Raw genomic sequence first — 22,138 nt, forward strand, 5'->3', positions numbered from 1 at the left:
TAGTGCCAAACTTGGGAGAGCTGTCTGGTTTAAAAACGTCGACCCGTTATACTCATGGAATCCTTCCTTATGGACAATGTCCCAGACACCAGCATTACCATCCCTGGATATTTCCCGTCTCCCCAGCAGGACAGACCCAGTAGAGGTGGTGACACAGTGGTATACATTTGGGAAGGAGTTGCCCTGAGAGTTGTCAACATTGACACCAGATCCCATCCCATAGCTTCAGGTTAAATGTGGACCCTGGACCCTCCTTCTGATGACCATGCAACCATCCTCCCTTCACTGATAAATCAGTACTCCTCCATGTCAAACATCACTTGGAGTTACTGCTGAGAGTAACAAGGGCGCACTCTGGGTGGGGGAGTTCAATGTCCATTACCAAGAATGGCTTGGCAGCTGGTTGGGTTTTAAAAGATATAGCTGCGGCAACCAACAAGAGGGGAAAAATGTACTTGACTGTACTTGATCTGCCGGCTGCAGCTGTATCTATCCATGATAGTATTAGTAAGAGTGACTACTGCACAACCCTTGTGGGGATGAAGTCCTGCCTTCACATTAAGAATGCCCTCCATCATGTTGTGTGGCACTATCGCCATGCTAAATGGGACAGACTTCAAACAGATTGAGCAACTCAAGACTGGGCATTCATGAGGCGCTGTATATTGATAATTCTTAATCTCGCAAGGAATTAAAGGATATGGGGTGAGTGCAGGTAAGTGGAGTTGAAATGTCCATCAGCCATGATTGAATGGCGGAGTGGACTCGATGGGCTGAATGGCCTTACGTCCACTCCTACGTCTTGTGGTCTAACAACAGCAGCAGCATAATATGTAACCTTGTGGCCCGGCATATCCCTCACTCAACCATTACCACCAAGCTAGGGGATCAACTCCGGTTCAATGAAGAGTGCATGAGGACATGCCAGGTACAGCACTAGGCCTAAAAATGAGATGTCAACCTGGTGAAGCCACCAAACAGGGCTACTTGCATATGAATAGCATAAGCAGCAAGTGATAGACAAAGCTTATACACTATAAAGATTGATTACCCGTTGGTATTTCTTGCAAATTGTCCTTATGAGTGCAGGATGAAAAGCTTTGATGATCTATCTTTTTTTTTCAGCGATTCAGTTGTTCTTTACTATATATTATTTAACATGTATTTAATTGCCCCCATTTCTACAAAGTGCATGGTTAAAATGATTTTTTAACCTTGTCTCAGGTCTTCAATCCATTGCTCCAACTTTGACAAAGTCTCTTGAGATTTGGACACATACTATGATGATGTCTTCCCATTTTACTTAAAAGATAAAGTCGCCACAATCCCTGAGGATCGTCAGTGGCTTTAGGTGGTTTAACCTGAGGGTCACCATGCCTTAGGTGAAGGGAGAGGTTGAGAAGTAGAGTCCTTCATGGTAAACCTCAGCTGGAGCAGGAATTGGAGGTGGCACGGTGGCTCAGTGGTTAGCACTGCTGCCTCACAGCGCCAGGTACCCAGGTTCAATCACTGCCTCTGGCGACTGTCTGCGTGGAATTTGCACGTTCTCCCCGTGTCTGCGTGGCTTTCCTCCCACAGTCCAAAGATGTGCAGGTCAGGTTAATTGGCCATGCTAAATTGCCCTTAGCGTTGGGTGCATTAGTTGGAGGGAAACGGGTCTGGGTGGGTTACTCTTCAGAGGGTCATTGTGGACCTGTTCAGCCGAAGGGCCGTAGGGAATCTAATCTAATCTAATCAAACCCACACGGTTGGCATGATTCTGCATCGCAAACCAGTCATCCAGCCAACTGAGCTACCAGCCCCTTTACATTGTAATCAGTGCTGATCTCTTCTGTAAGGTTAGAGTACTCATTTTACCTCACTCCTGTGCCTTTTGTTAGGATTGTTAACCTGTGCAAAGATGGATGGGGATGCAGCCAATCCGATTATAAGATAATTCGACTTTTGTCCTTTAAACTCTTGTTTCCTGTCAAACAACCCAGTAGTTTGATTAGAGACATTATAGTATTTCTTTACAGAGACTTAATGTCCGGATTGTATCAGTTCACTGACCTCCCAAAAGCAATTCTGTTCCATGTCCAATCTGATTTGAGCCTTTTTCATGTACAGCTTGCTCAACAACAAGGGTAAGGGTATTTTACTTGACGTTCTGTATGTGCTGAGAAGGTGGCTTGCCCAGACCAGAATTCAAATTCCCTTAATAACAACTCAATAGTGCTGGAAATCTGAAACCAATGCAGAGAATGCTGGAGAAACTCAAAGGTCTGGCAGCAGCTGGGGAGAGGGGATCATAGAATCCCTACAGTGTGGAAGCAGGCTGTTCGACCTGTCAAGTCCACACCGACCTTGGAAGAGGCGTTGTGCATGGGAAATTGCATCTCTCAAACTTGATGGAGTTTTTTTTTTAAAAAGGATGTAACCAAAATGATAGATGAAGGCAGAGTGGTAGATGTTGTCCACGTGGACTTCAGTAAAGACTTTGACAAGATGGTAGACTGATTAGTAAAGTTAGCTCACATGGAATTCAGGGGGAGCATGCCAGTTGGATACAAAATTCACTTGACGTTAGGAGACAGAGGGTGGTGGTGGAGGGTTGCTTTTCAGACTAGAGGCCTGTGACCAGTGGTGTTCCATAGGAATCAGTGCTGGGTCCACTGTTGTCTGTCATTTATAAAAATGCTTTAGCTGAGATTATCAGAAGCGTGGTTAGTAAGTTTGTGGATAACAGGAAAATTGCTGATTATAGTCAGCAGGGAAGCAGGTGATCTAAGATTTCAAAGGGATCTTGATCCAGTGGGCTGAGCAGTGGAAGATGTAGTTTATTTTGGATCAATGTGAGGTATTGTGTTTTGGTAAAAACAAACAGTGACTTGGAGATAGTGAGGACTGCTGATGCTGGAAAGTCAGAGTTGATAAGGTGTGGAGCTGGAAAAGCACAACAAGTCAAGCAGCATCCAAGAAGCAGAGAAGTCTATGTTTCAGATCAGAATCTTTCATCAGGATTGGAGAAACTCAGCAGGTCTGGCAGCATCTGTGTGACAGTCGGAGAGTTATCCAGCACAGAAACTCAGACTCTTTGATCCAACTCACCCATGCCGCCCAGGTTTCTCAAACTAAACCAGTCCCACTGGCCTGTGTTTGGCTCATATCCCTCTAAACCTTTCCTATTCATGTCCCTGTCCAAATGTCTTTTAAATGTTGTAACTCTAATCCTGATGAAAGGTTCCGACCTGAAACGTTGACTCTCTTGTTCCTCTGCTGCTTGACCTGCTCTGCTTTTTCCAGCTCCACACTTTATCGAACCAGTACTTACACAGTTAGAGATTAGATTAGATTCCCTCCAGTGTGGAAACAGCCCATTAGGGCCAACAAGTCCACATCGACCCTCCGAAGAGTAACCTACCATTCCCCTACTTTTTTTTTAACCCCTGACAAAGGCACCTAACACTATGGGCGATTTAGCACGGCCAATTCACCAGACCTGCACATCATTGGACTGTGGGAGGAAACCAGAGCGCCCAGAGGAAACCCACGCAGGCACTGGGAGAATGTGCAAACTCCACGCAGTCATCTGAGACTGGAATCGAACCTGGATGTCTGGTACTGTTAGGCAGTAGTGCTAACCACTGAGCCAAAGTGTCACCCTTTCACGGTAGGGCCTCTGGTACTGTTGTCAAACAGAGAGACCGAGGAGTTCAGGTGAATAGTTCTTGAAAATTTGTGTCACAGGTAGGCAGGGTGGTTAAGATGTTTAGCACACTTGCCTCCATTGCTCAGACCACTGAGTACAGGAGTTGGAATGACATGCTGAGATTGTACAGGATGTTGCTGAGGCCACTTTTGGAGTACTGTGTACAGTTCGGATTGCGCTGCTATAGGAAGGATTTGTTACGTTGGAGAGGGTTCATGAAGAGTTTACCAGGATGTTGCTGGGAATGGAGGGTTTGAGTTATAAGGAGAGGCTGGGACTATTTTCACTGGAGCATAGGAGGTTGAGGGGTGACCTTTTATTGTCATAGAGATGTACAGCGTGGAAATAGACCCTTCGATTCAACCCATCAGAGGTTTATAAAATCATGTGGAGAAAAGGTCTTTTCCCGAGGGTAGGGGAGTTCAAAACTAGGGGGCATATTTTTAAGGTGAGAGGAGAAAGATTTATTAGGAACCTTGGAGCAACTTACCCACACAGGCTGGTTCTTATCTAGAATGAACTGCCAGAGGAAGTTTAAAAGATATTTGGACAGGTACACAACTAGAAGGATATGAGCCAAACACAGGCAAGTGGGACTAGTTTAGTTTGGGAAACTCTGTCAGCATGAATGAGCTGGACTGGAGCTTTGCTGGGTGGCTCTATGACTCTCCACAGATGCTGTCAGACCTGCTGAGTTTCTCCAGCATTGTTTGTCGTAAATTCCCTTACCTTTTGGTCCTTATTTAAAGAATCTTTTAAAGAGATTACAAGTTTTAAAAATTAAAAAAATGAGAAGGCACCGATCCAAAGCAAATGAAGGAAAGGCCACATGAGTGAAAGCTTTTTCTCCCAATGAGTCATTATGGTATGTTTTCTACTGCTGGAAACCTAGAGGCAGGTTCAATTAAGTCATTCATGAGAGCATGGATGGTTATATCAAAAGAAATACTGTGCCGGGATATGTGGAAAAGGTACAGGATTGGCACGAGGCCATAGAATGGGTGCAGATACAATGGGCTGAATGGCCTTCTATAAAGTAACAATGCAGTGACATTGTAACCAATCAACTCCACACAATGTAGGTGTGCTCCTCTGTTCAACACAGCGCAGTTAAACTCATCTGTTACTCTCCCTGTTACTAGGACCCTTGCATCTGCCTGATCAGTTTCACCATCCCGGGGCAGCCAAAGTAGGTGTTCCAATGGTGTCTGAGAATGGAGCGAGTAAATGTGTTGCTGTTAGTGAGACCATGTAGTGAAAAGAATGGTGATTGCTGTCTGTTGTGTAAAGAGACTAGTGTTATGTGGAAATGTTAATGGAGTAGACACACCATGGCAAGCATGAGGTGTGGCCTATGACATTGCAAGTCCTCTGAAAATCCAAACTCCTGATTCTAGACCACAGGAGATGGAGCAATGTGGAAACAGCTCAATGAAGCCCGATAAGGGTCTCTTCTCCTCACTTCAGCTGTCAGTACTTGGCCTCGGAGTCTGATGTTCACATGCTCAGCTGCCCCAATGCACAGACTTGACGATGTAATCCAGGGGAACTCTCTGATATAGGACTGCGGGAGTGCTGCACTGTCAGACAAAACAATAAACTGTGGGAGGCACAGGAGGACGGGAACAGAATTCTCCTTGAAGATCTGGTTGCTATATATTAGAAATTGATCATCATCTCCTTGATGTAGGAGCAGATGAAGAGCCATCTAGACTTGAAACATTAGCTTGCTCTCTCTTCATGGGTGCTGAGTGACCGGGGTGATGCCCAAAATTTGTTGTTTCCATTATCTCATTGATGGTTGTGGGCTCTTGCTGTGTGCAAATAACATCTGCGATTTTTAGCTTCGGCTGGTGACTATTTCCTATACAGGTACTTTAGGATGTCCTGCAGTCGTGAAAAGGAGGGACATGAGAATCATTTCTTTGTGTGTGTGTGTGTGTGTACGCGTGTGTGCAAGGCAGGCGTGGCTGTAACAGAGCAGGGCTGCCTGGGGCTATCAGCTGAGTGTCGACCTGTCTGTCTTACGTGTGTTGCCTTCAGAGGGTGGGATGTGAGCACCATCCCATATCTCGCTCCGTTTACTTGGCACCTGGGCTGTGTGTGTGTGTGTGTTTTTTCCGTTCAAGAGCCTGGGTCATTCGGAGCTAATGACAAGAGCTGACACTGTTTCCTTTGCACTTAAAGAAGTCAACACTGACTAAACATTGGACAGGGCTGGCTTGGCCCATGCACAATCAACTCCTTGCACTTTTATCAACCTGAAAGCCTGGAATCAAGGGCAGTCATGTTGAATTCACCAGCTCTCCATACCTCTTGGTGACAATACCTCACCACTTGGCAGCACCACTATCTATGGTGTCATGTGCGTGAGCTCTAAGGTGCTGGTACTGAGGTCCCTGGCTGTTTTTGAAGTCTGAATGCTTTAGAGGGGCTAAAGGCAGACTGCTCTTGTGATGGAATATCTTCCTGGAAAGTTGTTGAGCACTTTGCATCAATGGGGAAACCACTTGCTGCCCCTCAGCCAGTGTCTGTGGATCCCCACTGCTTAATACGCTAGACCCTGAAGAGGCACTTGAGTGTCAGGTTGTGTCTGTACTGTTCACTCACATTTCTCAATCATGACACTCCTGTGGCCAGTAATAGGCTGAGTCTTCAATCAAGTACAGTGTGACAGCAATTGCAATAAAGAATCAGGATTAAAATTGATGTCAGCTTTGACTCAACAGCATCACTCCCGTCTCTTGGGTGCTGTCTTATAGATGAGATGTTAAACAATTTTAATCTCTATGACCCTCTCAGATGGATGTGGAAGCTTCCACAGTCGCAATTGAAAGATGAGCAGGGCAACTCTTCTCAATGTCCTGGTCAATACTCAAACCTGATATTTGTAACACTCTATTTATTCCATTGCTGTTTGTGAGAGCTTGCTGTGTACGAATTGGCTGCCCATATTTCCTCTAACAGCATTGTCTGTGCTTTAAATATGCTTCATTGGATTTAGAACGTTTGGGAGGTGCTGAAGTTTTGAAAGGTGCTACGTGAATGCGATTTGTTATTATAAATTCAAATCTCGGAGCATCTTGTGGTAACGTTGCAATCTTTGGGGCCTGACGTTCTAGGTTCAAGTCCCACCTGCCACAGATGTGTGTTTAAAAAGGTTGTTTAAAAGTACTTGAATGCAAACCTCTTCTTTCTTTATTGGCAAAGTGGCATACAAGGTGGGCTACACTCTCCGATCGAACACCTTCTGGGCTTTTCATTGGCTGCAAGAATGAGAGTGAGTAAACAAGGTGTCTCCAATGAAAGTCTGTTATATCGTGGAGGTATAACAACAGGCACTTGCACTTAAAGGTATCATCTTTCAGTGCAAGGAGAGAAAAGTGGCCCACAGTGCACTTGAAAAGTCAGTGCTGAAGTGGACGACCAGATGGCTGATGGCGTAACTTTTAAGGAGTGCTTTGAAGGGGAAGACTGGGCTAAAGAGAAAACTGTTGAGCTGAGGGCCTGGCAGCTAAAGGTATAGCTGTCAGTTTGGAAGCTATAGAATCTGAGTAATGTGTGAGAGGCCAGAATTGGAGAGAGACAGGAATCCCAGAAATTTGTTCAGGTTGCCAATCCTCCAGGTCTGGCGAATTGGAGATCATCCTCCAGGACACTGCTGTGTGCAAACCTGGAGAAAAATCTAAGGAACGTCAGAGTTTTTGTTTTTTTTTACATTTCTTTTTGTCATTTCCTCTTCACCAGATGTAAAAACATGGAGAATTGCAAAACGGACTTGCTGTGAGGTTAGGTTACAGGAAGCAAATCAAATGGCTAACCAAGAAATCATTTGGATAAACGCATCTGGAGTAATGTCACCTTTCAAATATCGTTAAGTGCCGTCAATATTTTCTAAACGCCCGGTACCACCTGGTAGTTCACATAGAGTAAGACCATGCAATACTTCCTAGTCTGCTGTGTGGTCACAAATATATGCAATGTTGCAGGAACGTAAGTGTATTGCATCAGCAACAAAGGCCAAAAGGTTTCAGTGCCGTTGAGTTGAGTTAAGTTATTATTGTCACATGTACCTGGGTACTGTGAAAAGCATGGGTTTGCATGCAGCACAGGCAGATCATAAAAAGGCGCACAAAACCAGGTTATAGTCCAACAGGTTTATCTGAAATCGCGAGCTTTCAGAGCACTGCTCCTTTGTCAGGTGAACTGCATTAGGGCAATAGACTGGGTGACGAATACAATGTTACTGCTTCAGAGTACACACACAGAGCAAAATCTACATCAAATGTAAAATTTGAGAGGTCCATCCAGGAGTCTAATAACGGTGGGGGAGAAGCTGTTCTTGAAGCTGTTGGTACATGTGTTTAAGATTTCAGGCTGGGAGGGGTCTTTGATGATGATGGCTGCCCTCCTGAGGCAGCAGGAAGTAGAGATGGAGTCAATGGATGGAAGGTTGGCTTGCGTGATGGACTGGGCAGTGTTCACAACCGTCTGTATTTCTCGCAGTCCTGGGCAGAGCAGTTGCCATACCAAGCCGTGACGCATCTGGATAGGATGCTTTCTATGGTGCATCTAAACAAATTATTGAAGAGTCTTTATGGACGTGTTGAATTTAGTTAGCCTCCTGAGGAAGTTGAGATGATGTTGTGCTTTCTTGCACAAAAGAATGGTAAGAGAATGGTGATCTTATGGAGGTGTAAGGTGACAGTCTTGGAGAGGAAACTCAGCTCAAGGTAAAGTAAGACTCTGCGGTTGCAAGTGTACAGGCTAGGAAAGTACACCTTTACTCATAAGTAAAGTCACTGAGCATGTTTGAAAGACCTGCATCATATTGACGTCAGATCACATGAACATGGAGCATGGTTCAGTAGGGCTCCAAGTGAGATGTCCTCTCTTACCATCCTTTGTATATAGTGATGTTCAATACAGATGTTGCTGTTCACTCACACGCAACAGCAAGCAGTCAGACTGAGCCCCTGAAAGTGGTCCGACAGGGATTGGGATGTAGTTGATGCGGGAATGGAATTTGTGAATGAAGACAGAAGCTACCAATATTGACCTTCGTCCACAGGTGGCATATCTAACCTGTGTCTCCTCTTCTCCCTCACCAGGACTATCTTGGTTATATCATTGATGCTCTGGACCTGCCTATCCGTCCTGAACATGTCTGTGCCCTGTTTGGAAACATTGAGGACATCTACGAGTTTAACAGGTACAGGGAGGGAATCTGGCTTCACTTTGCATTTGTCATTTTATTTTCGTTCTCATCACTGGTTGCTTTTGTTTTTTTTTTAAAAAAAGTGTCCTAATTTTACTTTCACCTTGCTTTTCCCTTAATAAATTCCTCTCTATAATGCTTTACGAGCTGTTTGTCTCATTTAGGATTTCACCGACCTAATTAAAGTTAGCAGTTTCAGTGGTGCTTTTGGAAAGGGAATTGTAAAAGGGACACATTTGCAGGACTCTGGGCAAAGATCAGTGGAGTGAGACCCTATTGGATAGCTCTTTGAAAAAGCTAGTACAGGCATGATAGGCCAAATGGCTTCCTGTAATGTTAAATGCCATTGATCCCTGTGCTTTCTCAAATATATAAGCAATGCACACAGCCTGCAGAGTATATACCCTTGTTCTAGTGTTTGTGGGGTCTTTACCTGTATGAGTCAGCACAGTAGGTGTTGTTTTTAGATTAGTTGAGAAGCAGAATGTCACAAATGTGGAGTACCATGTGAAGTTTCTCCAGCTCTTGCTTCCGATCATTGTAAACACGAGAATGTTGATGTATTGCTTTTCTGATTGGGTTTTTGTTGAAACAGGGTCACTACGGTGAACTCTTGGGTGGCTAATTCAACTACCAACTGACTTGGAGAAGCAAACCACACTCGGGAGATGTTTTGTTTCTGTGATTCAGACTTGCTAAGGCTTTTGTATTTGTACCTGCGTGACTCAGCTACTGCCTAATTCCAACCTAATTTGCATTTGCAGACAAGCCGTTTACATATCTCGCCACAGTTTGATCAGAATGAGCAGCAGAGGCCTCATCTGGTTTCTGTCGCTGTGAAATAAGTTTTATCTAGCAATGGCTGCCGGTCAGCTGTTTATATAGAATCACCTATAGGTGGATCACTGTTAGATCCGGAGTCACTGAGTGGGTCACTGTTAGATCCCAAGCCCCTGGGTAGGTCGGCGCGAGACCCCAGGCCCCTGGGTAGATCACTATTGGATTATGACATACTTGGTTACTCTCTGTTGGATAATCTGATGCTGGCTGAATCACTGTTTAGATTCTTAGACACTGACCCTATGGCACCCCAGCCCCTCGTTATTCCACTCCCCCCTTCCCTCCCTCCCCTCCCAACACCCTGCCTCCAATGGTGGATGAAGCATCTTGATGTGAACCTTGCTGTGGTAACTGGCGCACATTCTCGTATCAATATTTCCACTGTGTTCTGGGCAGTTTCACATTAACTGTGATATATTGTTGGCTCTGTTGTTTGTCTCGCAATCTCATTGCTGTATATTAATTTTTGCCTTCGTACAGGATTTACTCCCCTTCTGGAGGTGAGTTGTGTACATGATCCTGGAACTTTCCTCATCTAATGTTTTCCCTCTCTCCTCTCAGCACTGTGCATCTGCATGTGTGTCCATCTGTGTCTGGCTGCACATGACCATCTTGAATCTTTCTCTTTCTCTTCCTGTCTCTCTCATTCTGTGCATGTCGAGTGGAGCTCTCTGCAATCTCAGCGTCTGCACCATCCTCATTCCTTTGGCCTCTGTCACTCTGTGTGCTGTAACTGGTGAAAGGAGAAGAGCTGATGTCAGTGATGCCTCTGACCTTCCATGCTCACCTTTTGTGGGAATGTGAGGAACAGATTGGAATTGTCCATCGGAGCAACCACTGGAGGCTTTGGAGCCAGTGGCTGATGGACCTTTACGCCCACAAAGTCTCAAATTGTAAATTCTCATCGTTGCATTTAGTTCTGTCCTTGGCCTTGCCTCTCCATGTCCTGATGGTCTCTGCTGTTCCAGCAAGCCTCTGCATTTTTCTCAATCTGCCTCCCTGTGAAACTGCCGTTCTCTTTTTCACCAAGATTGGAAACTATCATTTCATATGGACGTAGCCTAGGTGTTTGGAATGATTTTGTGAAAATATTTTGAAGGGCTCATTGCCTGATGTTTGTCTTCCTCTTCCATCTCTCCCTTCTCCAAAAGGGGTAGTCAAAGTGCGATGTTGCATAGTGGAATGGACAGTCACTGCGCAGTGTTGAGCATTTTGACTGTTGGGGGTGATGTAAATTGGTGGATAGAAACTTCACTTGAAATAAAGTTGGAATATTGTGAACTTGGCTCCTGTTTTATTTATGTATCAAAACCAAGTCAAACATCCCTGTTGTCAGCTGAAAGGGATGCAAATAGTTTGGCTTGCAAGCTGTAAATATTTTTGTGTAGATAATATCACGTTTCCCATTTCCTTTGCAGGCAAATGTATGCAAACCCATTGTTTAAATTATGCAGGACGTGGTCATTTATTTTGATGATTGGTGGCCTAATGTTTGTTGTCTTTCTCTCCCTCTTCCCTCCTTCTGTTTCTCATCCTCTTCAATATCTACTTCCCCTTGTCTGTCTGTTTATCTAAATGCTTTGTGTTCTCTGTTCACTCTCCCCATCGCCTGCTCCCTCTAATCTGTCTCCCCACCCATTCTCCCACTTTCACTTTTTCTCTGTCCTCCTACCTCTCTCCCTCTCGGTCCTGTCCTCGTTTCTCCACACACACTCTTCACAGCGACCTGCTGCAAGACCTTGATAGCTGTCACCATGACCCTGTGGCCATTGCCAGATGTTTTGTGGACAAGGTGAGGCACACTTTTTAACCCATTGTCTGTCTGAATCCTGACTGTTGTCTACTGCAGGCTGTGGTGAGGGCCCAAGACTCATGAGGGAGATGATCTCCCTCAAGTGGTGCTCTGTCTGGTTTAGAAGCCTCTCTGCTGTTTTATTTGACGTTGTTGTTACACTCTAAGCATGGACAGCCAGGAGGTGTGTGCAGTGGGGCCAGTGGGCTTCAACACTGTATTCTGGGCTGGTTTGAAGATAGTTCTATGAGGAGCATGCACAGCCTGATCAAGACTGTCCTTCTCTGACCTGGACCATACTTTCTTGGTGGAGAAAGTCTTGAGATGCAGTAAGTACCATCCTTATAGCTTGACAAGAAGCTCAGGGTTCAGGTTTCCCCTCTACTCCTTCCAATTTCCCATGTTCACTGCCCTGAATGGGCACAGGGACTACAATTTTAAAAAGTGGACACTGTAAGAGAATCCAAGCTGTACAAATGGGAAACTTGTTGACAGATAAGCCCACCCTTATCAAGGATGAACAGGTTTGTACCATGAAACTACAAATTGCATTCATTTATTATCATGGATATAATAAAATATTGCACATCATTCCACAAATAGAAAAATAAGGTGGTGAGGGGGTGGAGACCGTGTCAAGACCGCTAAAGCAGCGACCTCACTGTCTGAAAGAACACTTCCTGACCAGGTACATCAAGGGTTTAAATACAGAGTAAAGTGACTTGCACAGTGTTCCATCAAAAGGCGAGTAAGTACTGGAATCTCCATCAGAAATGTTAGCTAGTACATAGCTAGGTAGATGTGTTTCTGGCACATATTTTGCTCAACTTGATGAGCAAAATGAATTGAGAATGGATCTGGGTTTGATGCAATGTGAGAGTTGCAGACAAGTTTGATTACACAGGCTAAGCTAAACAACAGGGTAACACAATCAGATAAACACAATGACACAGTCAGATCCATGGTAACACCGTGAACATAGGTAGTCACCTACTTTCCTGACCTTGATATATGACGTACAAACCTGTAACCAAATCCCAACTGGGTAAAAACATCATTTATCACATTATGGACCAAGCTTTGACACTGTTTTCTCTTTAAACAGTCTCCTGGTACTTGGAAAGATCTTACAGGACTACAACAGTGGGAACAGTCAATCATATCTCAGTCATTGGGTTGTAACCAAGTTACTTAGTGGCGAAAAGAAGCAGAACCATCAATATTTAGGACAGGGTTTTTCAAATTCCTTTTTGACTGTGACCCCATTTTGGAAATTGTCGTGAACTCTCTGTGAGAGCACGAAGCGGAGTGGAGGGGAGTAAAGGGTGAGCTGAAAGGAGAAGGGTTTGAGTTGCACAGCAGCTATTGCTGCCTCTGTGCTGGGAACTCTAAAATTGAAGCTTATGACCCAACTTGGGATCCCAACCCCTCGCTTTGGGAAGTCCTGATTCAAGAACATTGAGAGGTTTTTCGTTCATCACTCTAAGTCCATTCAGTTCATTTTCGGCCATTGTGATGGTCGCCTGATACAGTGGTCAAGGGGTTGCCATCTATGGCAATAATTCTGTTATTTGGTCCACAGCAGTGGGGCAAACTCCAGTGGTAAACAGTATTAGGAACCATATTCCTCTCTCACCTGCTACATTTATCATGTGTCAGGTTTTCCCTCATTATTGGACCAAAGGTTTCATTCTGCTTTTCATGTCTTGTGAGGGATAGACAACATGAAGTGGGCAGGCTTGATGGAGAATTCAACCTTTTTCTGTCCAGTGACTTTTAGTTTGTATGTTCCATATCTCCTATTCATCATGCACCGAATCCCACTTGTTGTAAGAATTCTGCCTTACGGTACTCAGTTGTTATGGACAAGAGCCAAGACTCCAGAACCACACTTGGATGTTAGTTAAGAGCTGAATTGGAGTCTGCTTTTGAGTGTTCCTTACCCATGAGCACATCGCCTGGTGCAAACCTGTTTGAGCCAGTATCATTGTATAAATTATTATGCTTCTATCTTGACCATAAGCCAACAGGAGTTAGGTAAGTAGGGATGACAGGAGGGGTCACTGGTTTAGATTTCCTACAGTTCACCGGCCATACAATTCATAGAGTTTTCTCTGTTGCAGAGTCAGGATTTTGATATCTACACCCAATACTGTACCAACTACCCCAAGTAAGTAATCTTCTGTCCAAATGATCACCTTGTTTATCTATTTCAGTAATTTGCACAGTGGGGCTGTGTAACAATACTGGCACTAGTTTGATAGTCAAATGACCTCCTCAATTCTTTGCACTGTGCACTATTAAATTCCATCTTCCTGCATCACCAGCCCTTATCTTTTAGCTGCTATCCTCAACAGTGTTTGTGCCAATTTCTTGTTTCTCTATTAAAGCATCTCTTCCTCTTTCCTCCCCGCAGCTCCGTGGCAGCGCTGACCGAGTGCATGAGGAACAAGATCCTGGCCAAGTTCTTCAGGGAGCGTCAGTCCACTCTAAAGCGCAATCTCCCCCTGGGCTCTTACCTGCTGAAGCCAGTTCAGCGGATCCTCAAGTACCACCTGCTGCTGCAGGTATGACCGTAGTGGCTGGGTGAATACAGGAGCAAGGGCTCAAACCCCAAATTATGGTGGACAGCAGTCCAGAAAACGTGTACACCTACATGAGGGCAGTGCTAGACAATGGTTCTGCTTTGTGTATCTATTTCAGATTGATATTGGGATAAGACCATATTGTTCAATTTACAATATATACTCGAGAAATAGTCAAATTTCTTTGACTACTTTTTTAAGGTTAAATTTATGGAATTGATTATTACGATTATATTATTATTATTATTATTATTATTATTATGGAATTGATTAAATTTATGAAATTTATGGATACTACTTTTGAGGGGCTGAAATTCATGCCATTCATTCAAAATTCATACCTATCATTAGCAGAAACCCAATTGATCTCTAAACGAATAAGTTTAAAAAATGAATTACGGTAATTCTGAAAACTCCGGAGTGTAACACAACAGCCAGCGGACGGGAAGACCAGGAGCGGAATGGAACAACCAGCAGACTGGACAGCTGGAGTGGGACATGACGGCTGGCACACTGACTCATAAATGTTGATCTATTATCTGTGTGAAGAAGTAGGGTTGAATTTTACACGAGATGCATGGAAAATTCCGGGGTATTTGGCCGTAAATAAGGGGTCGACGTTTATATGAGATCGACTATTACTCAAGTATAAATGGTGTTCCCTTTTCTCAAGCTGTGTGTCTCACTGCCTCTGAATTAGAGATTATGATTTCAGGCCCACTCAGAATTTGAGCAGGTAATTGGGACTGATACTCCAAGTATGATACCGAGGGAGGGCTGCACCAACAGAGATGCTGATGTCAAAAAGACCTGGGTGCAAAGCAACTCCATTGAACTATTTTTGAATAGGGGCAGAGAGGTTTTCCCAGTGCCTTTCTCCCTCCGCAAACAAGACTGAAACAGCTGATCACACATTGGCTGTGGAAATACTGACTACATTTCACCAAAGGTGTTCATTGGCTGTAATGTGCTTAAGGAATTCCTGACCTTGCGTAAGGCACTAGAGAAATGCAGGGTCTTTCTCTCCCCTGAAAGCGTGGAGTTCATTCCTCTGAATGTCACCAAGATCTTGTCTTGACCCTCAGGAAGTGCTCAAGGAGGGTTCCATGCAGGATCCCACTCTTAAACCGATTTCCCAATCATTCCCCATGCTATACCTGCCTTTTGTTGGATGATGCCCATGCTAACTCCTCCATCCTGTCCAATACAGGGCTCACTCTGTGTATCAACTAGGAGATAGTGAGGATTGCAGATGCTGGAGATCAGAGTCGAGAACGTGGTGCTGGAAAAGCACAGCAGGTCAGGCAGCATCCAAGGAGCAGGAGAATAGAGGTTTCGGGCATAAGCCCTTCGTCAGGAAGCTCTTCATTCCTGATGAAGAGCTTACGCCCAAAACATCGATTCTCCTGCTCCTCAGATGTTGCCTGACCTGATGTGCTTTTTCAGCACCATGCTCTTCACTCTCTATATGTCAACAGTGCTTGGATCAATCCAGCTCAGACACCCTGCCAGCCCCTAGCACCAGAAACTCTGCCTTTCCTGAAGCCAGTTCAGATTCTCAGTGTGAAAGTCACGCGTTGGTTTTCAATAAGACTGGGGTTGGAACAGTTAAGTGATTTTTGACTTGATGGGCCAAAGGGCCTTTATCTGTGCAGTCGACGTCTATGACCAGAAAGTTACTGGATTCTCACAAAAACCCAACTGGGTCATTGGGAAGGAAGCTTGCTGTGCTACTGGGTCTGGCCTGTTGAGTTCTTAGAAATGACAACCTAAGAAGACTTTTTTTTTCAGTGTGGGCACCAATGGCAAGGCTAGCACTTGTTATCCATTATTGCCCTGGAAAAGATGGTAGTGAGCTGCCTTCTCGATCTGTGACAGTCTTTAGTGTGTAGGTGCACCCACATATGGTTGGAGAGGGAATTCTACAATTCTAAACCAGCAACGGTGAAAGAAAGGTGATATATTTCCAAGTCAGATTTGTGCGTAATTTGGAAGTGGCAGTGTTCCCATGTATCTGTTGGCTTGAACTTCCAGCTGGCAGAGGTCATGGCTTTGGAAGGTGCCATTGGAGAAGCCTAGGCAAATTACTGCAATGCATCTTGGAGATTGTACACAATGGCACCACTGTGTTTCAGTGGAGCGAGTGAATGTTAAGTATTGGATGTGGTGCCAAACATACAGGCTGATTTGGACTGGATGGTGCCAAGTTTCTTGATTATTGTTGGAGCTGCACCCATCCTGGCAAATGGAGAGTATTCTATCACACTCCTGACTTGTGCCTTCTAAATAGTGAAAAGGCATTGGGGTGCAGAATTTGTAGTCTCTGATCTGTTTTTGTCACTGCAATATTTATTTAAGTATTCCGATTCAGTTTCTGATGAATGGGAGACCCCAGATTCAGCTAAGTTAATACCATTGAATGTCAATGATTGGATTCTCGTTTGTTGGAGATGGTCATTGTCTGGAACGTCTGTGGCACGAATGACACTTGTCACTGATCATCCCAAACCTGAATATTGTCCAGATCCTGTTGCATTTGAAACATGAACAGCTTCACTATCTGAGGACTTGTGAATGGTGCTCAACGCTGTACAATCGTCAGTGAACATCCCACTTCTGACTTTATGATGGTGGGAAATAATAGCTGAAGCAGCTCTGGATGGTTGGGCCTAAGACACTGCTCTGAGGAGGTCCTGAAGTAGGTGTCAGGGATTGAAATGATTGGCCTGCAGGAACCACAACCATCTCTCTTTATGCAGGGAGAAATTATAGGCCCGAGTGCTTCCATTTCTGAGCCCCTTATTCCCAGCCTCCAGCAACACCACAATAATACATGTTATTTTCTCCCTTTCAAGATGCATCAATCAATTCACCTCGCAATCACTGAATGATCCTAGCAAAACAAAAATACCCATTGTTGGCATTTGGGTATAAGCATTGTCTGATTTATATGCAGCGTGGAATATTAGTGGCCCCACCATGACTATGAAAGAAAGTGAGCTCAAATTCCATTTTAGAAGCATTGTGCAATATTCTTAATTCAATATATAAGTCCCCCATTATTGATTGATAACACTGTACAGACAATGACTGCCTTAATAAAATGTTGATATGCTCTGACACTGAATTCACACGTGGGGACAGAGATTCGATAATGGCAACCTACTTTCCAGAAAACCCTCTCAGGATTTGTTTTACATATTTTGACTTCCTATTCTACAGCAGAAAAGGAAGACTAGCTTCAGGCTGCTGTTTGGCATAGTCTCATAGTTGGGCAGCCATCAAAGACGGGGGAGGGGGTGGAAAAGAGAAAGAGAAGGAGGGACGGTCTGCTTCATTTGCTGCTGCCTCATCCTGGCACGGTGGCTCAGTGTTTAGCACTGCTGCCTCACAGCGCCAGAGACCCAGGTTCGACTCCAGCCTCTGGCGACTGTCTGTGTGGAGTTTGCACATTCTCCCTGTGTCTGCGTGGGTTTCCTTCAGGTGCTCCGATTTCCTCTGTCAGTCCAAAGATGTACAGGTTAGGTGCTAAATTGCCCACCGTGTCCAGGGATGTGTAGATTAGGTGCAATAGTCAGGGGTAAAGGTAGTGTAATGGAGAATGGGCTTGGGTGGGATACTCTTTGGTGGGTTGGTGTGGACTTGTTAGGCCGAGGGCCTGTTTGCGCACTGGAGGGATTCTATGATTCTATCCCTTCAGGAACACCGCACTCACCTTGCTCAGGCTGACTCCGTATCACTCCGAGCGAAGTTACAGGTCCTGGGAGTGGCTGTGCTGTGGAGACAATTGACAGCCCGCTCTAGCCCTGTTATGAGGTTGAGTGATCCCTCCCTTGGGCTGGGCAGTCTCTGGTGTTGGTACCGGCGGTGACTCCCTCTTTTCCCTTTGTTTCCTTGGCGTCCCGGGACATGTTTGGTGCAGCTAAGAAGTCCCTGCCTGGTGGGAGCGACCTTGTCCACTAAGCTTTACAGATGTGGGAAAATGTGTCAGCCATAGCAAGAACAGTCTGTTCCTCTGTGATGCAATAGTTGCAGTCTTGAAAATTCCACAATAGAAATAACGAGGCCTCTGAGGAAAAATAGGGTTAGGGGGTGGACCACCAAAAATATCAGCAAAAATTGTAACAAAAGTAGAAGTTAGCTTAACACAAACAATAGCACAGTCTAAGTAAATCTTAAAATGAGATACTTTAATGAAATAACACAATACATTTAACGCTTTCTTTTCCCTGAAAACCTGGAAGGTAATTTGAAAAGGTTTCTGAGCTTGCTGAGTTAGTGCTGTGCAGTACGGAGCTATATTTTTGCAACTTTGTCCTTCCATATTCATGGAAAACAGTGAGATTTGCAAACAAAAAAGGACCGAAAATTACGGAGTACAGCACTGTTCAGGACTGCGTGAGTCAACTGACCATGTGATCTGGACGCAAGACCAGACCTCAGTGTACCGGGATACCTATTGCCGGGAGTGGAATCACGTAAATAGCCAACAGGAGTTTGCGTTTTTAAAAAATCGTTCCCCAATTCACCAATTGCATTACAGCTAAATTGTGTTGACAAAACGCGCAATTTAGGAGCACAACCTGTATTTAAGATTCAAAGTCCACGCATCCTTCCCTGTTGAAGTAGACAACGGCTGCATTTTCGCCCATCTCCCCCTGTAGTTGCCGTGGCGAATGATGCTTTGAAGAGTACCCATTAGTGGATTATGATGAGCGCATGAGCTCAAGTTCTTGAGCACAGTGTTTTCTAAGAAGGAAAATATGAAAGTCAGCTTCTCCAATTGCCCAATTTGTTTTTCCTAATATTATTGGCTGGAAACTTGGCACATTTATGAAATAAAGCAGTCAAGTTGTGCCAAAGACTTCAGACTGATTCGTTTTTTTTTCTAAATGGGTGAATCTTCAGACCTTTAAAATTGGTTCCAATTAAATCAAAGCCTTACGTTTATTTTTCCAAGTTTTTTTTTGTTGTTTAAATCCAAACATAGGGAAAATGATCACTTTGTAATTGGTAAAAAGAAGGCACGCTTTCACAGAAAGAGATGGAAAACGTGCTGTGTCACGTTCCAAAGTCAAAATTAAAAATAAGGCAAAATAAAATGCAATAACGCAATGTTTCAGATAGTCTGGTAGATGCCCATGTTGTAGCTGTACTGGAATAGCTTGGCTAGGAGTGTGACTAGTTCTGGAGCCCACAGTATCAGTGTTACAGCTGGAATGTTGTCGCAGTTCTATAGTCTTTACTGGATCCAGGGTCTTCAGTCGTTTCTTGATATGACGCTGAGTGAATTGAGTTGGCTGAAGACTACTATCTCTGATGCAAAGTGACATTCTCCACCCAGAACAGTTTCTGTGCCTTGGTACCCTCTGCCCTTCCTCCAAGTGATGCTTGACACTGAGGAGAACTGGTTCACCAGCTGGTGGATGGTGGTCAGCAGGTCCCTTGCCCCTATTTGTCCTGATGCCAAGTGAGTTAAGGCATTTGAAGCAATGTTGAGGACTCTGGGGGCACAGTCTATCTACTGTATACCACTGTGCCATCAGCTGTAATGGATCTGCCTTGTCAGTGAGTCAGGACACAGCCAGGGACATATACTGACAGTGTGAGACAGGAAACCTGATTTATCGAGTATGCCCTGGTCAGGTTGTTACTCGATTAGTCTTTGGGTCTGTGCTCCCGATTTTGGCACAAGTCTGTAGATGACAGTGAGGAGGACCTTTCAGGGCTGACTGGGCCAAGGTTGAGGCCATGTTGTCCATCTAGTTCTATTCTTTCTCAGCTTCTCTGTTGCTGATGCAATTGAATGGCTTGGAGTCAGGTGCAGATCAGACTGCTTACGGACAGCAGATTTCCTTCCCTGATAGACATTTATGACCCCAGTCCCTCCCCATCATGGATATCCCTTATATCGCTCTGTATTGGGCAGAACAAGCCACTCATTAGCAACAAGACCTGCAGTCATTCAAGAAGCAGATTCACCATCACCTTCCGCATCTCGGGTTGGTCAGCAAATGGTGGCTTTGCCAGTGATACCAATGTTCCCAAGAATGGGTGTGTGTGTGGGTGTGTGTGTGTATGGTTCAGTGCTACAACCCACTAGACTGCTTCCAAGCTGCTCCAATTTTGGAGCCGCTTCCCGCAGACTGCTGATTACAGTAGTTGTGTTTCTAGATCAGTGACATGTAGATGAATGAGGGAAAGTGACATTGTCTTTGGAGGTGGTGCAGCACACATTTGCCACAGTATGCTGAGGCTAAAATAGATTAAATCATGAAGACAGGTCAGAGTAACCTTTGGCAGTGTCAGTTGGAGTGCAGTTGATCATCTCTCAGTCAGAATGTTATCAGTTCGATTCCTGTGTCCAGGGTAGAATTCTATGGTGCAAGTAGGATGTGGTCTCTCCTTCCCTATTGCCACTAGAAGAGAAGCCCATGGCTGGGGAAAGTGGCCATGGTGCACTATGGGTGGACTGTATAGATTCAGAGTGGGGCTGCCATAAGTGGATGATGTGAGACTGCATCAAGCAGAAGACCCCATGGATCCCCCATATGAGAGAAGTTTGTGCATTGGGTGGGCTTAGGGTGGGGTTGGTTGGCATGTGGGTATTGGGGAGCAGATGGGTAAGAAACTAAGTGTGGGCTATGATCTTTTGGGAGGATGCCCCACCACATGAGCGTATCCCACCGTTCCTTCCAGGCAGGCCTCCGGCTCTCAGCATTTGAACACACCCCGGTCTTCAGTGGCCAATTCATGAAACCGAGAGAGCATGGAATGAACAAAATTGATATTGGTTTGAACTCTATCCTTTTTTAAAAAATATATAAATTATATACTAAATAACGCTGTTAGTTGTGGCAACTTGTACATACCTTATTGTATTTTCCCAAATACAAGTAACAAATTTCTATCTACCTATCCTTTTAAGTACTTGAAAGAAGGTTCCCCAATTCCTCCATTAGTCCCAATGCCAAACATACTGTAGTGTAAGCTGTGTATTGTTGAGGTCAGTTATCTTGTTAGCAAGCTCGATTTAACGTGAGTTATTTTTAAAAATATGGATGATGTGGAGGTGCCAGTGTTGGATTGGGGTGGATAAAGTCAGAAGTCACGCAACACCAGGTTATAGTCCAATGGGTTTATTGAAATCACATTTTGTGTGACTTCTGCCTTTTAAATATGGAAGGCGGACAGCCAGTCTTAGTGACCCGTCCCCATCTACCCTGACCTTGGTGGTGGGCTGGGAAGGTGCTAAAGCTGGGCACCAATCCATTTTACGTTGTCCACTTCCACCCTGCCATAAATGCTCCCTGGATCAGACTTTCCTCTCTGGACCAACACCAACATTATCTGTTTGAATGGTGGAGAGGGGTTCTCCGTTCCAATCCTAGCTACACTTCTATCTTTTGTTCCTTGCAGGAAATAGCAAAGCACTTTGATGCCAGTCAGGAGGGTTATGAGGTGATTGAAGAAGCTATAGACACCATGACAGGCGTGGCCTGGTATATCAATGACATGAAGAGGAAACATGAGCACTCTATCCGACTGCAGGTATTTAACATCTCCATCAGGGTTGACCTATACTGAGTCTTTCACTCATACACAAAGTGGGTCAGTTTTGTCTCTCACTGTCCCACCAATCCAATTCCTATCCTCCTGTATTGTTGATTGCAGGACAGATTTTTAAGTGGAGTCCACAACTCCAAACTCTCCTTGAGAGAAAACCAGCTACTGAGATGGTAATGGAGGCAGTTGAAGGGGTTGGCCAACATGCTGGATGGCCTTTGTCCATTCACTGGAGAATTGGGCCACTTATAGTCATGACAAGCAGGTATTCAAACCCCACTCACCCTTTACTCCTTCTCATGAACCCCATATCCCTCTGACTCCAATGTCTTCCATATCTCCACGCATTCTCCATGGTCGCGGTCCCAGTATCCACCATGTACAAAGCCAGGGAGCCATTGGCAAGCTTGGTAGGTCTTTAAATGCTTGTGAAATTAACATAACAA

The 22,138-nt window shown here is 44.7% G+C and overlaps 1 protein-coding gene and 1 long non-coding RNA gene across 5 annotated transcripts in view; one reads left to right on the forward strand and one right to left on the reverse strand.

The window, feature by feature from the left end:
* The window catches only part of LOC140476506 (pleckstrin homology domain-containing family G member 3-like), a 199,576-nt gene that overhangs the window by 141,027 nt on the left and 36,411 nt on the right, over window positions 1-22,138 (forward strand). For all 4 annotated transcript variants that reach the window (XM_072569241.1, XM_072569244.1, XM_072569243.1 and 1 more), the window contains 5 exons: window positions 8,803-8,903; window positions 11,472-11,541; window positions 13,665-13,711; window positions 13,958-14,108; window positions 21,546-21,677. In XM_072569241.1, coding sequence (XP_072425342.1) covers window positions 8,803-8,903; window positions 11,472-11,541; window positions 13,665-13,711; window positions 13,958-14,108; window positions 21,546-21,677 — 501 coding nt within the window. The remainder of the gene's footprint in view (window positions 1-8,802; window positions 8,904-11,471; window positions 11,542-13,664; window positions 13,712-13,957; window positions 14,109-21,545; window positions 21,678-22,138) is intronic.
* LOC140476507 (uncharacterized) lies at window positions 18,296-22,130 on the reverse strand. Its single transcript, XR_011960495.1, has 2 exons — window positions 21,977-22,130; window positions 18,296-18,875 (listed from the first exon to the last, which is right to left on the reverse strand). It is a non-coding gene; the product is annotated as an uncharacterized lncRNA (long non-coding RNA).

The sequence above is a fragment of the Chiloscyllium punctatum genome, chromosome 4, assembly GCF_047496795.1.
Source record: "Chiloscyllium punctatum isolate Juve2018m chromosome 4, sChiPun1.3, whole genome shotgun sequence".
Taxonomy (NCBI): Eukaryota; Metazoa; Chordata; class Chondrichthyes; order Orectolobiformes; family Hemiscylliidae; genus Chiloscyllium; species Chiloscyllium punctatum.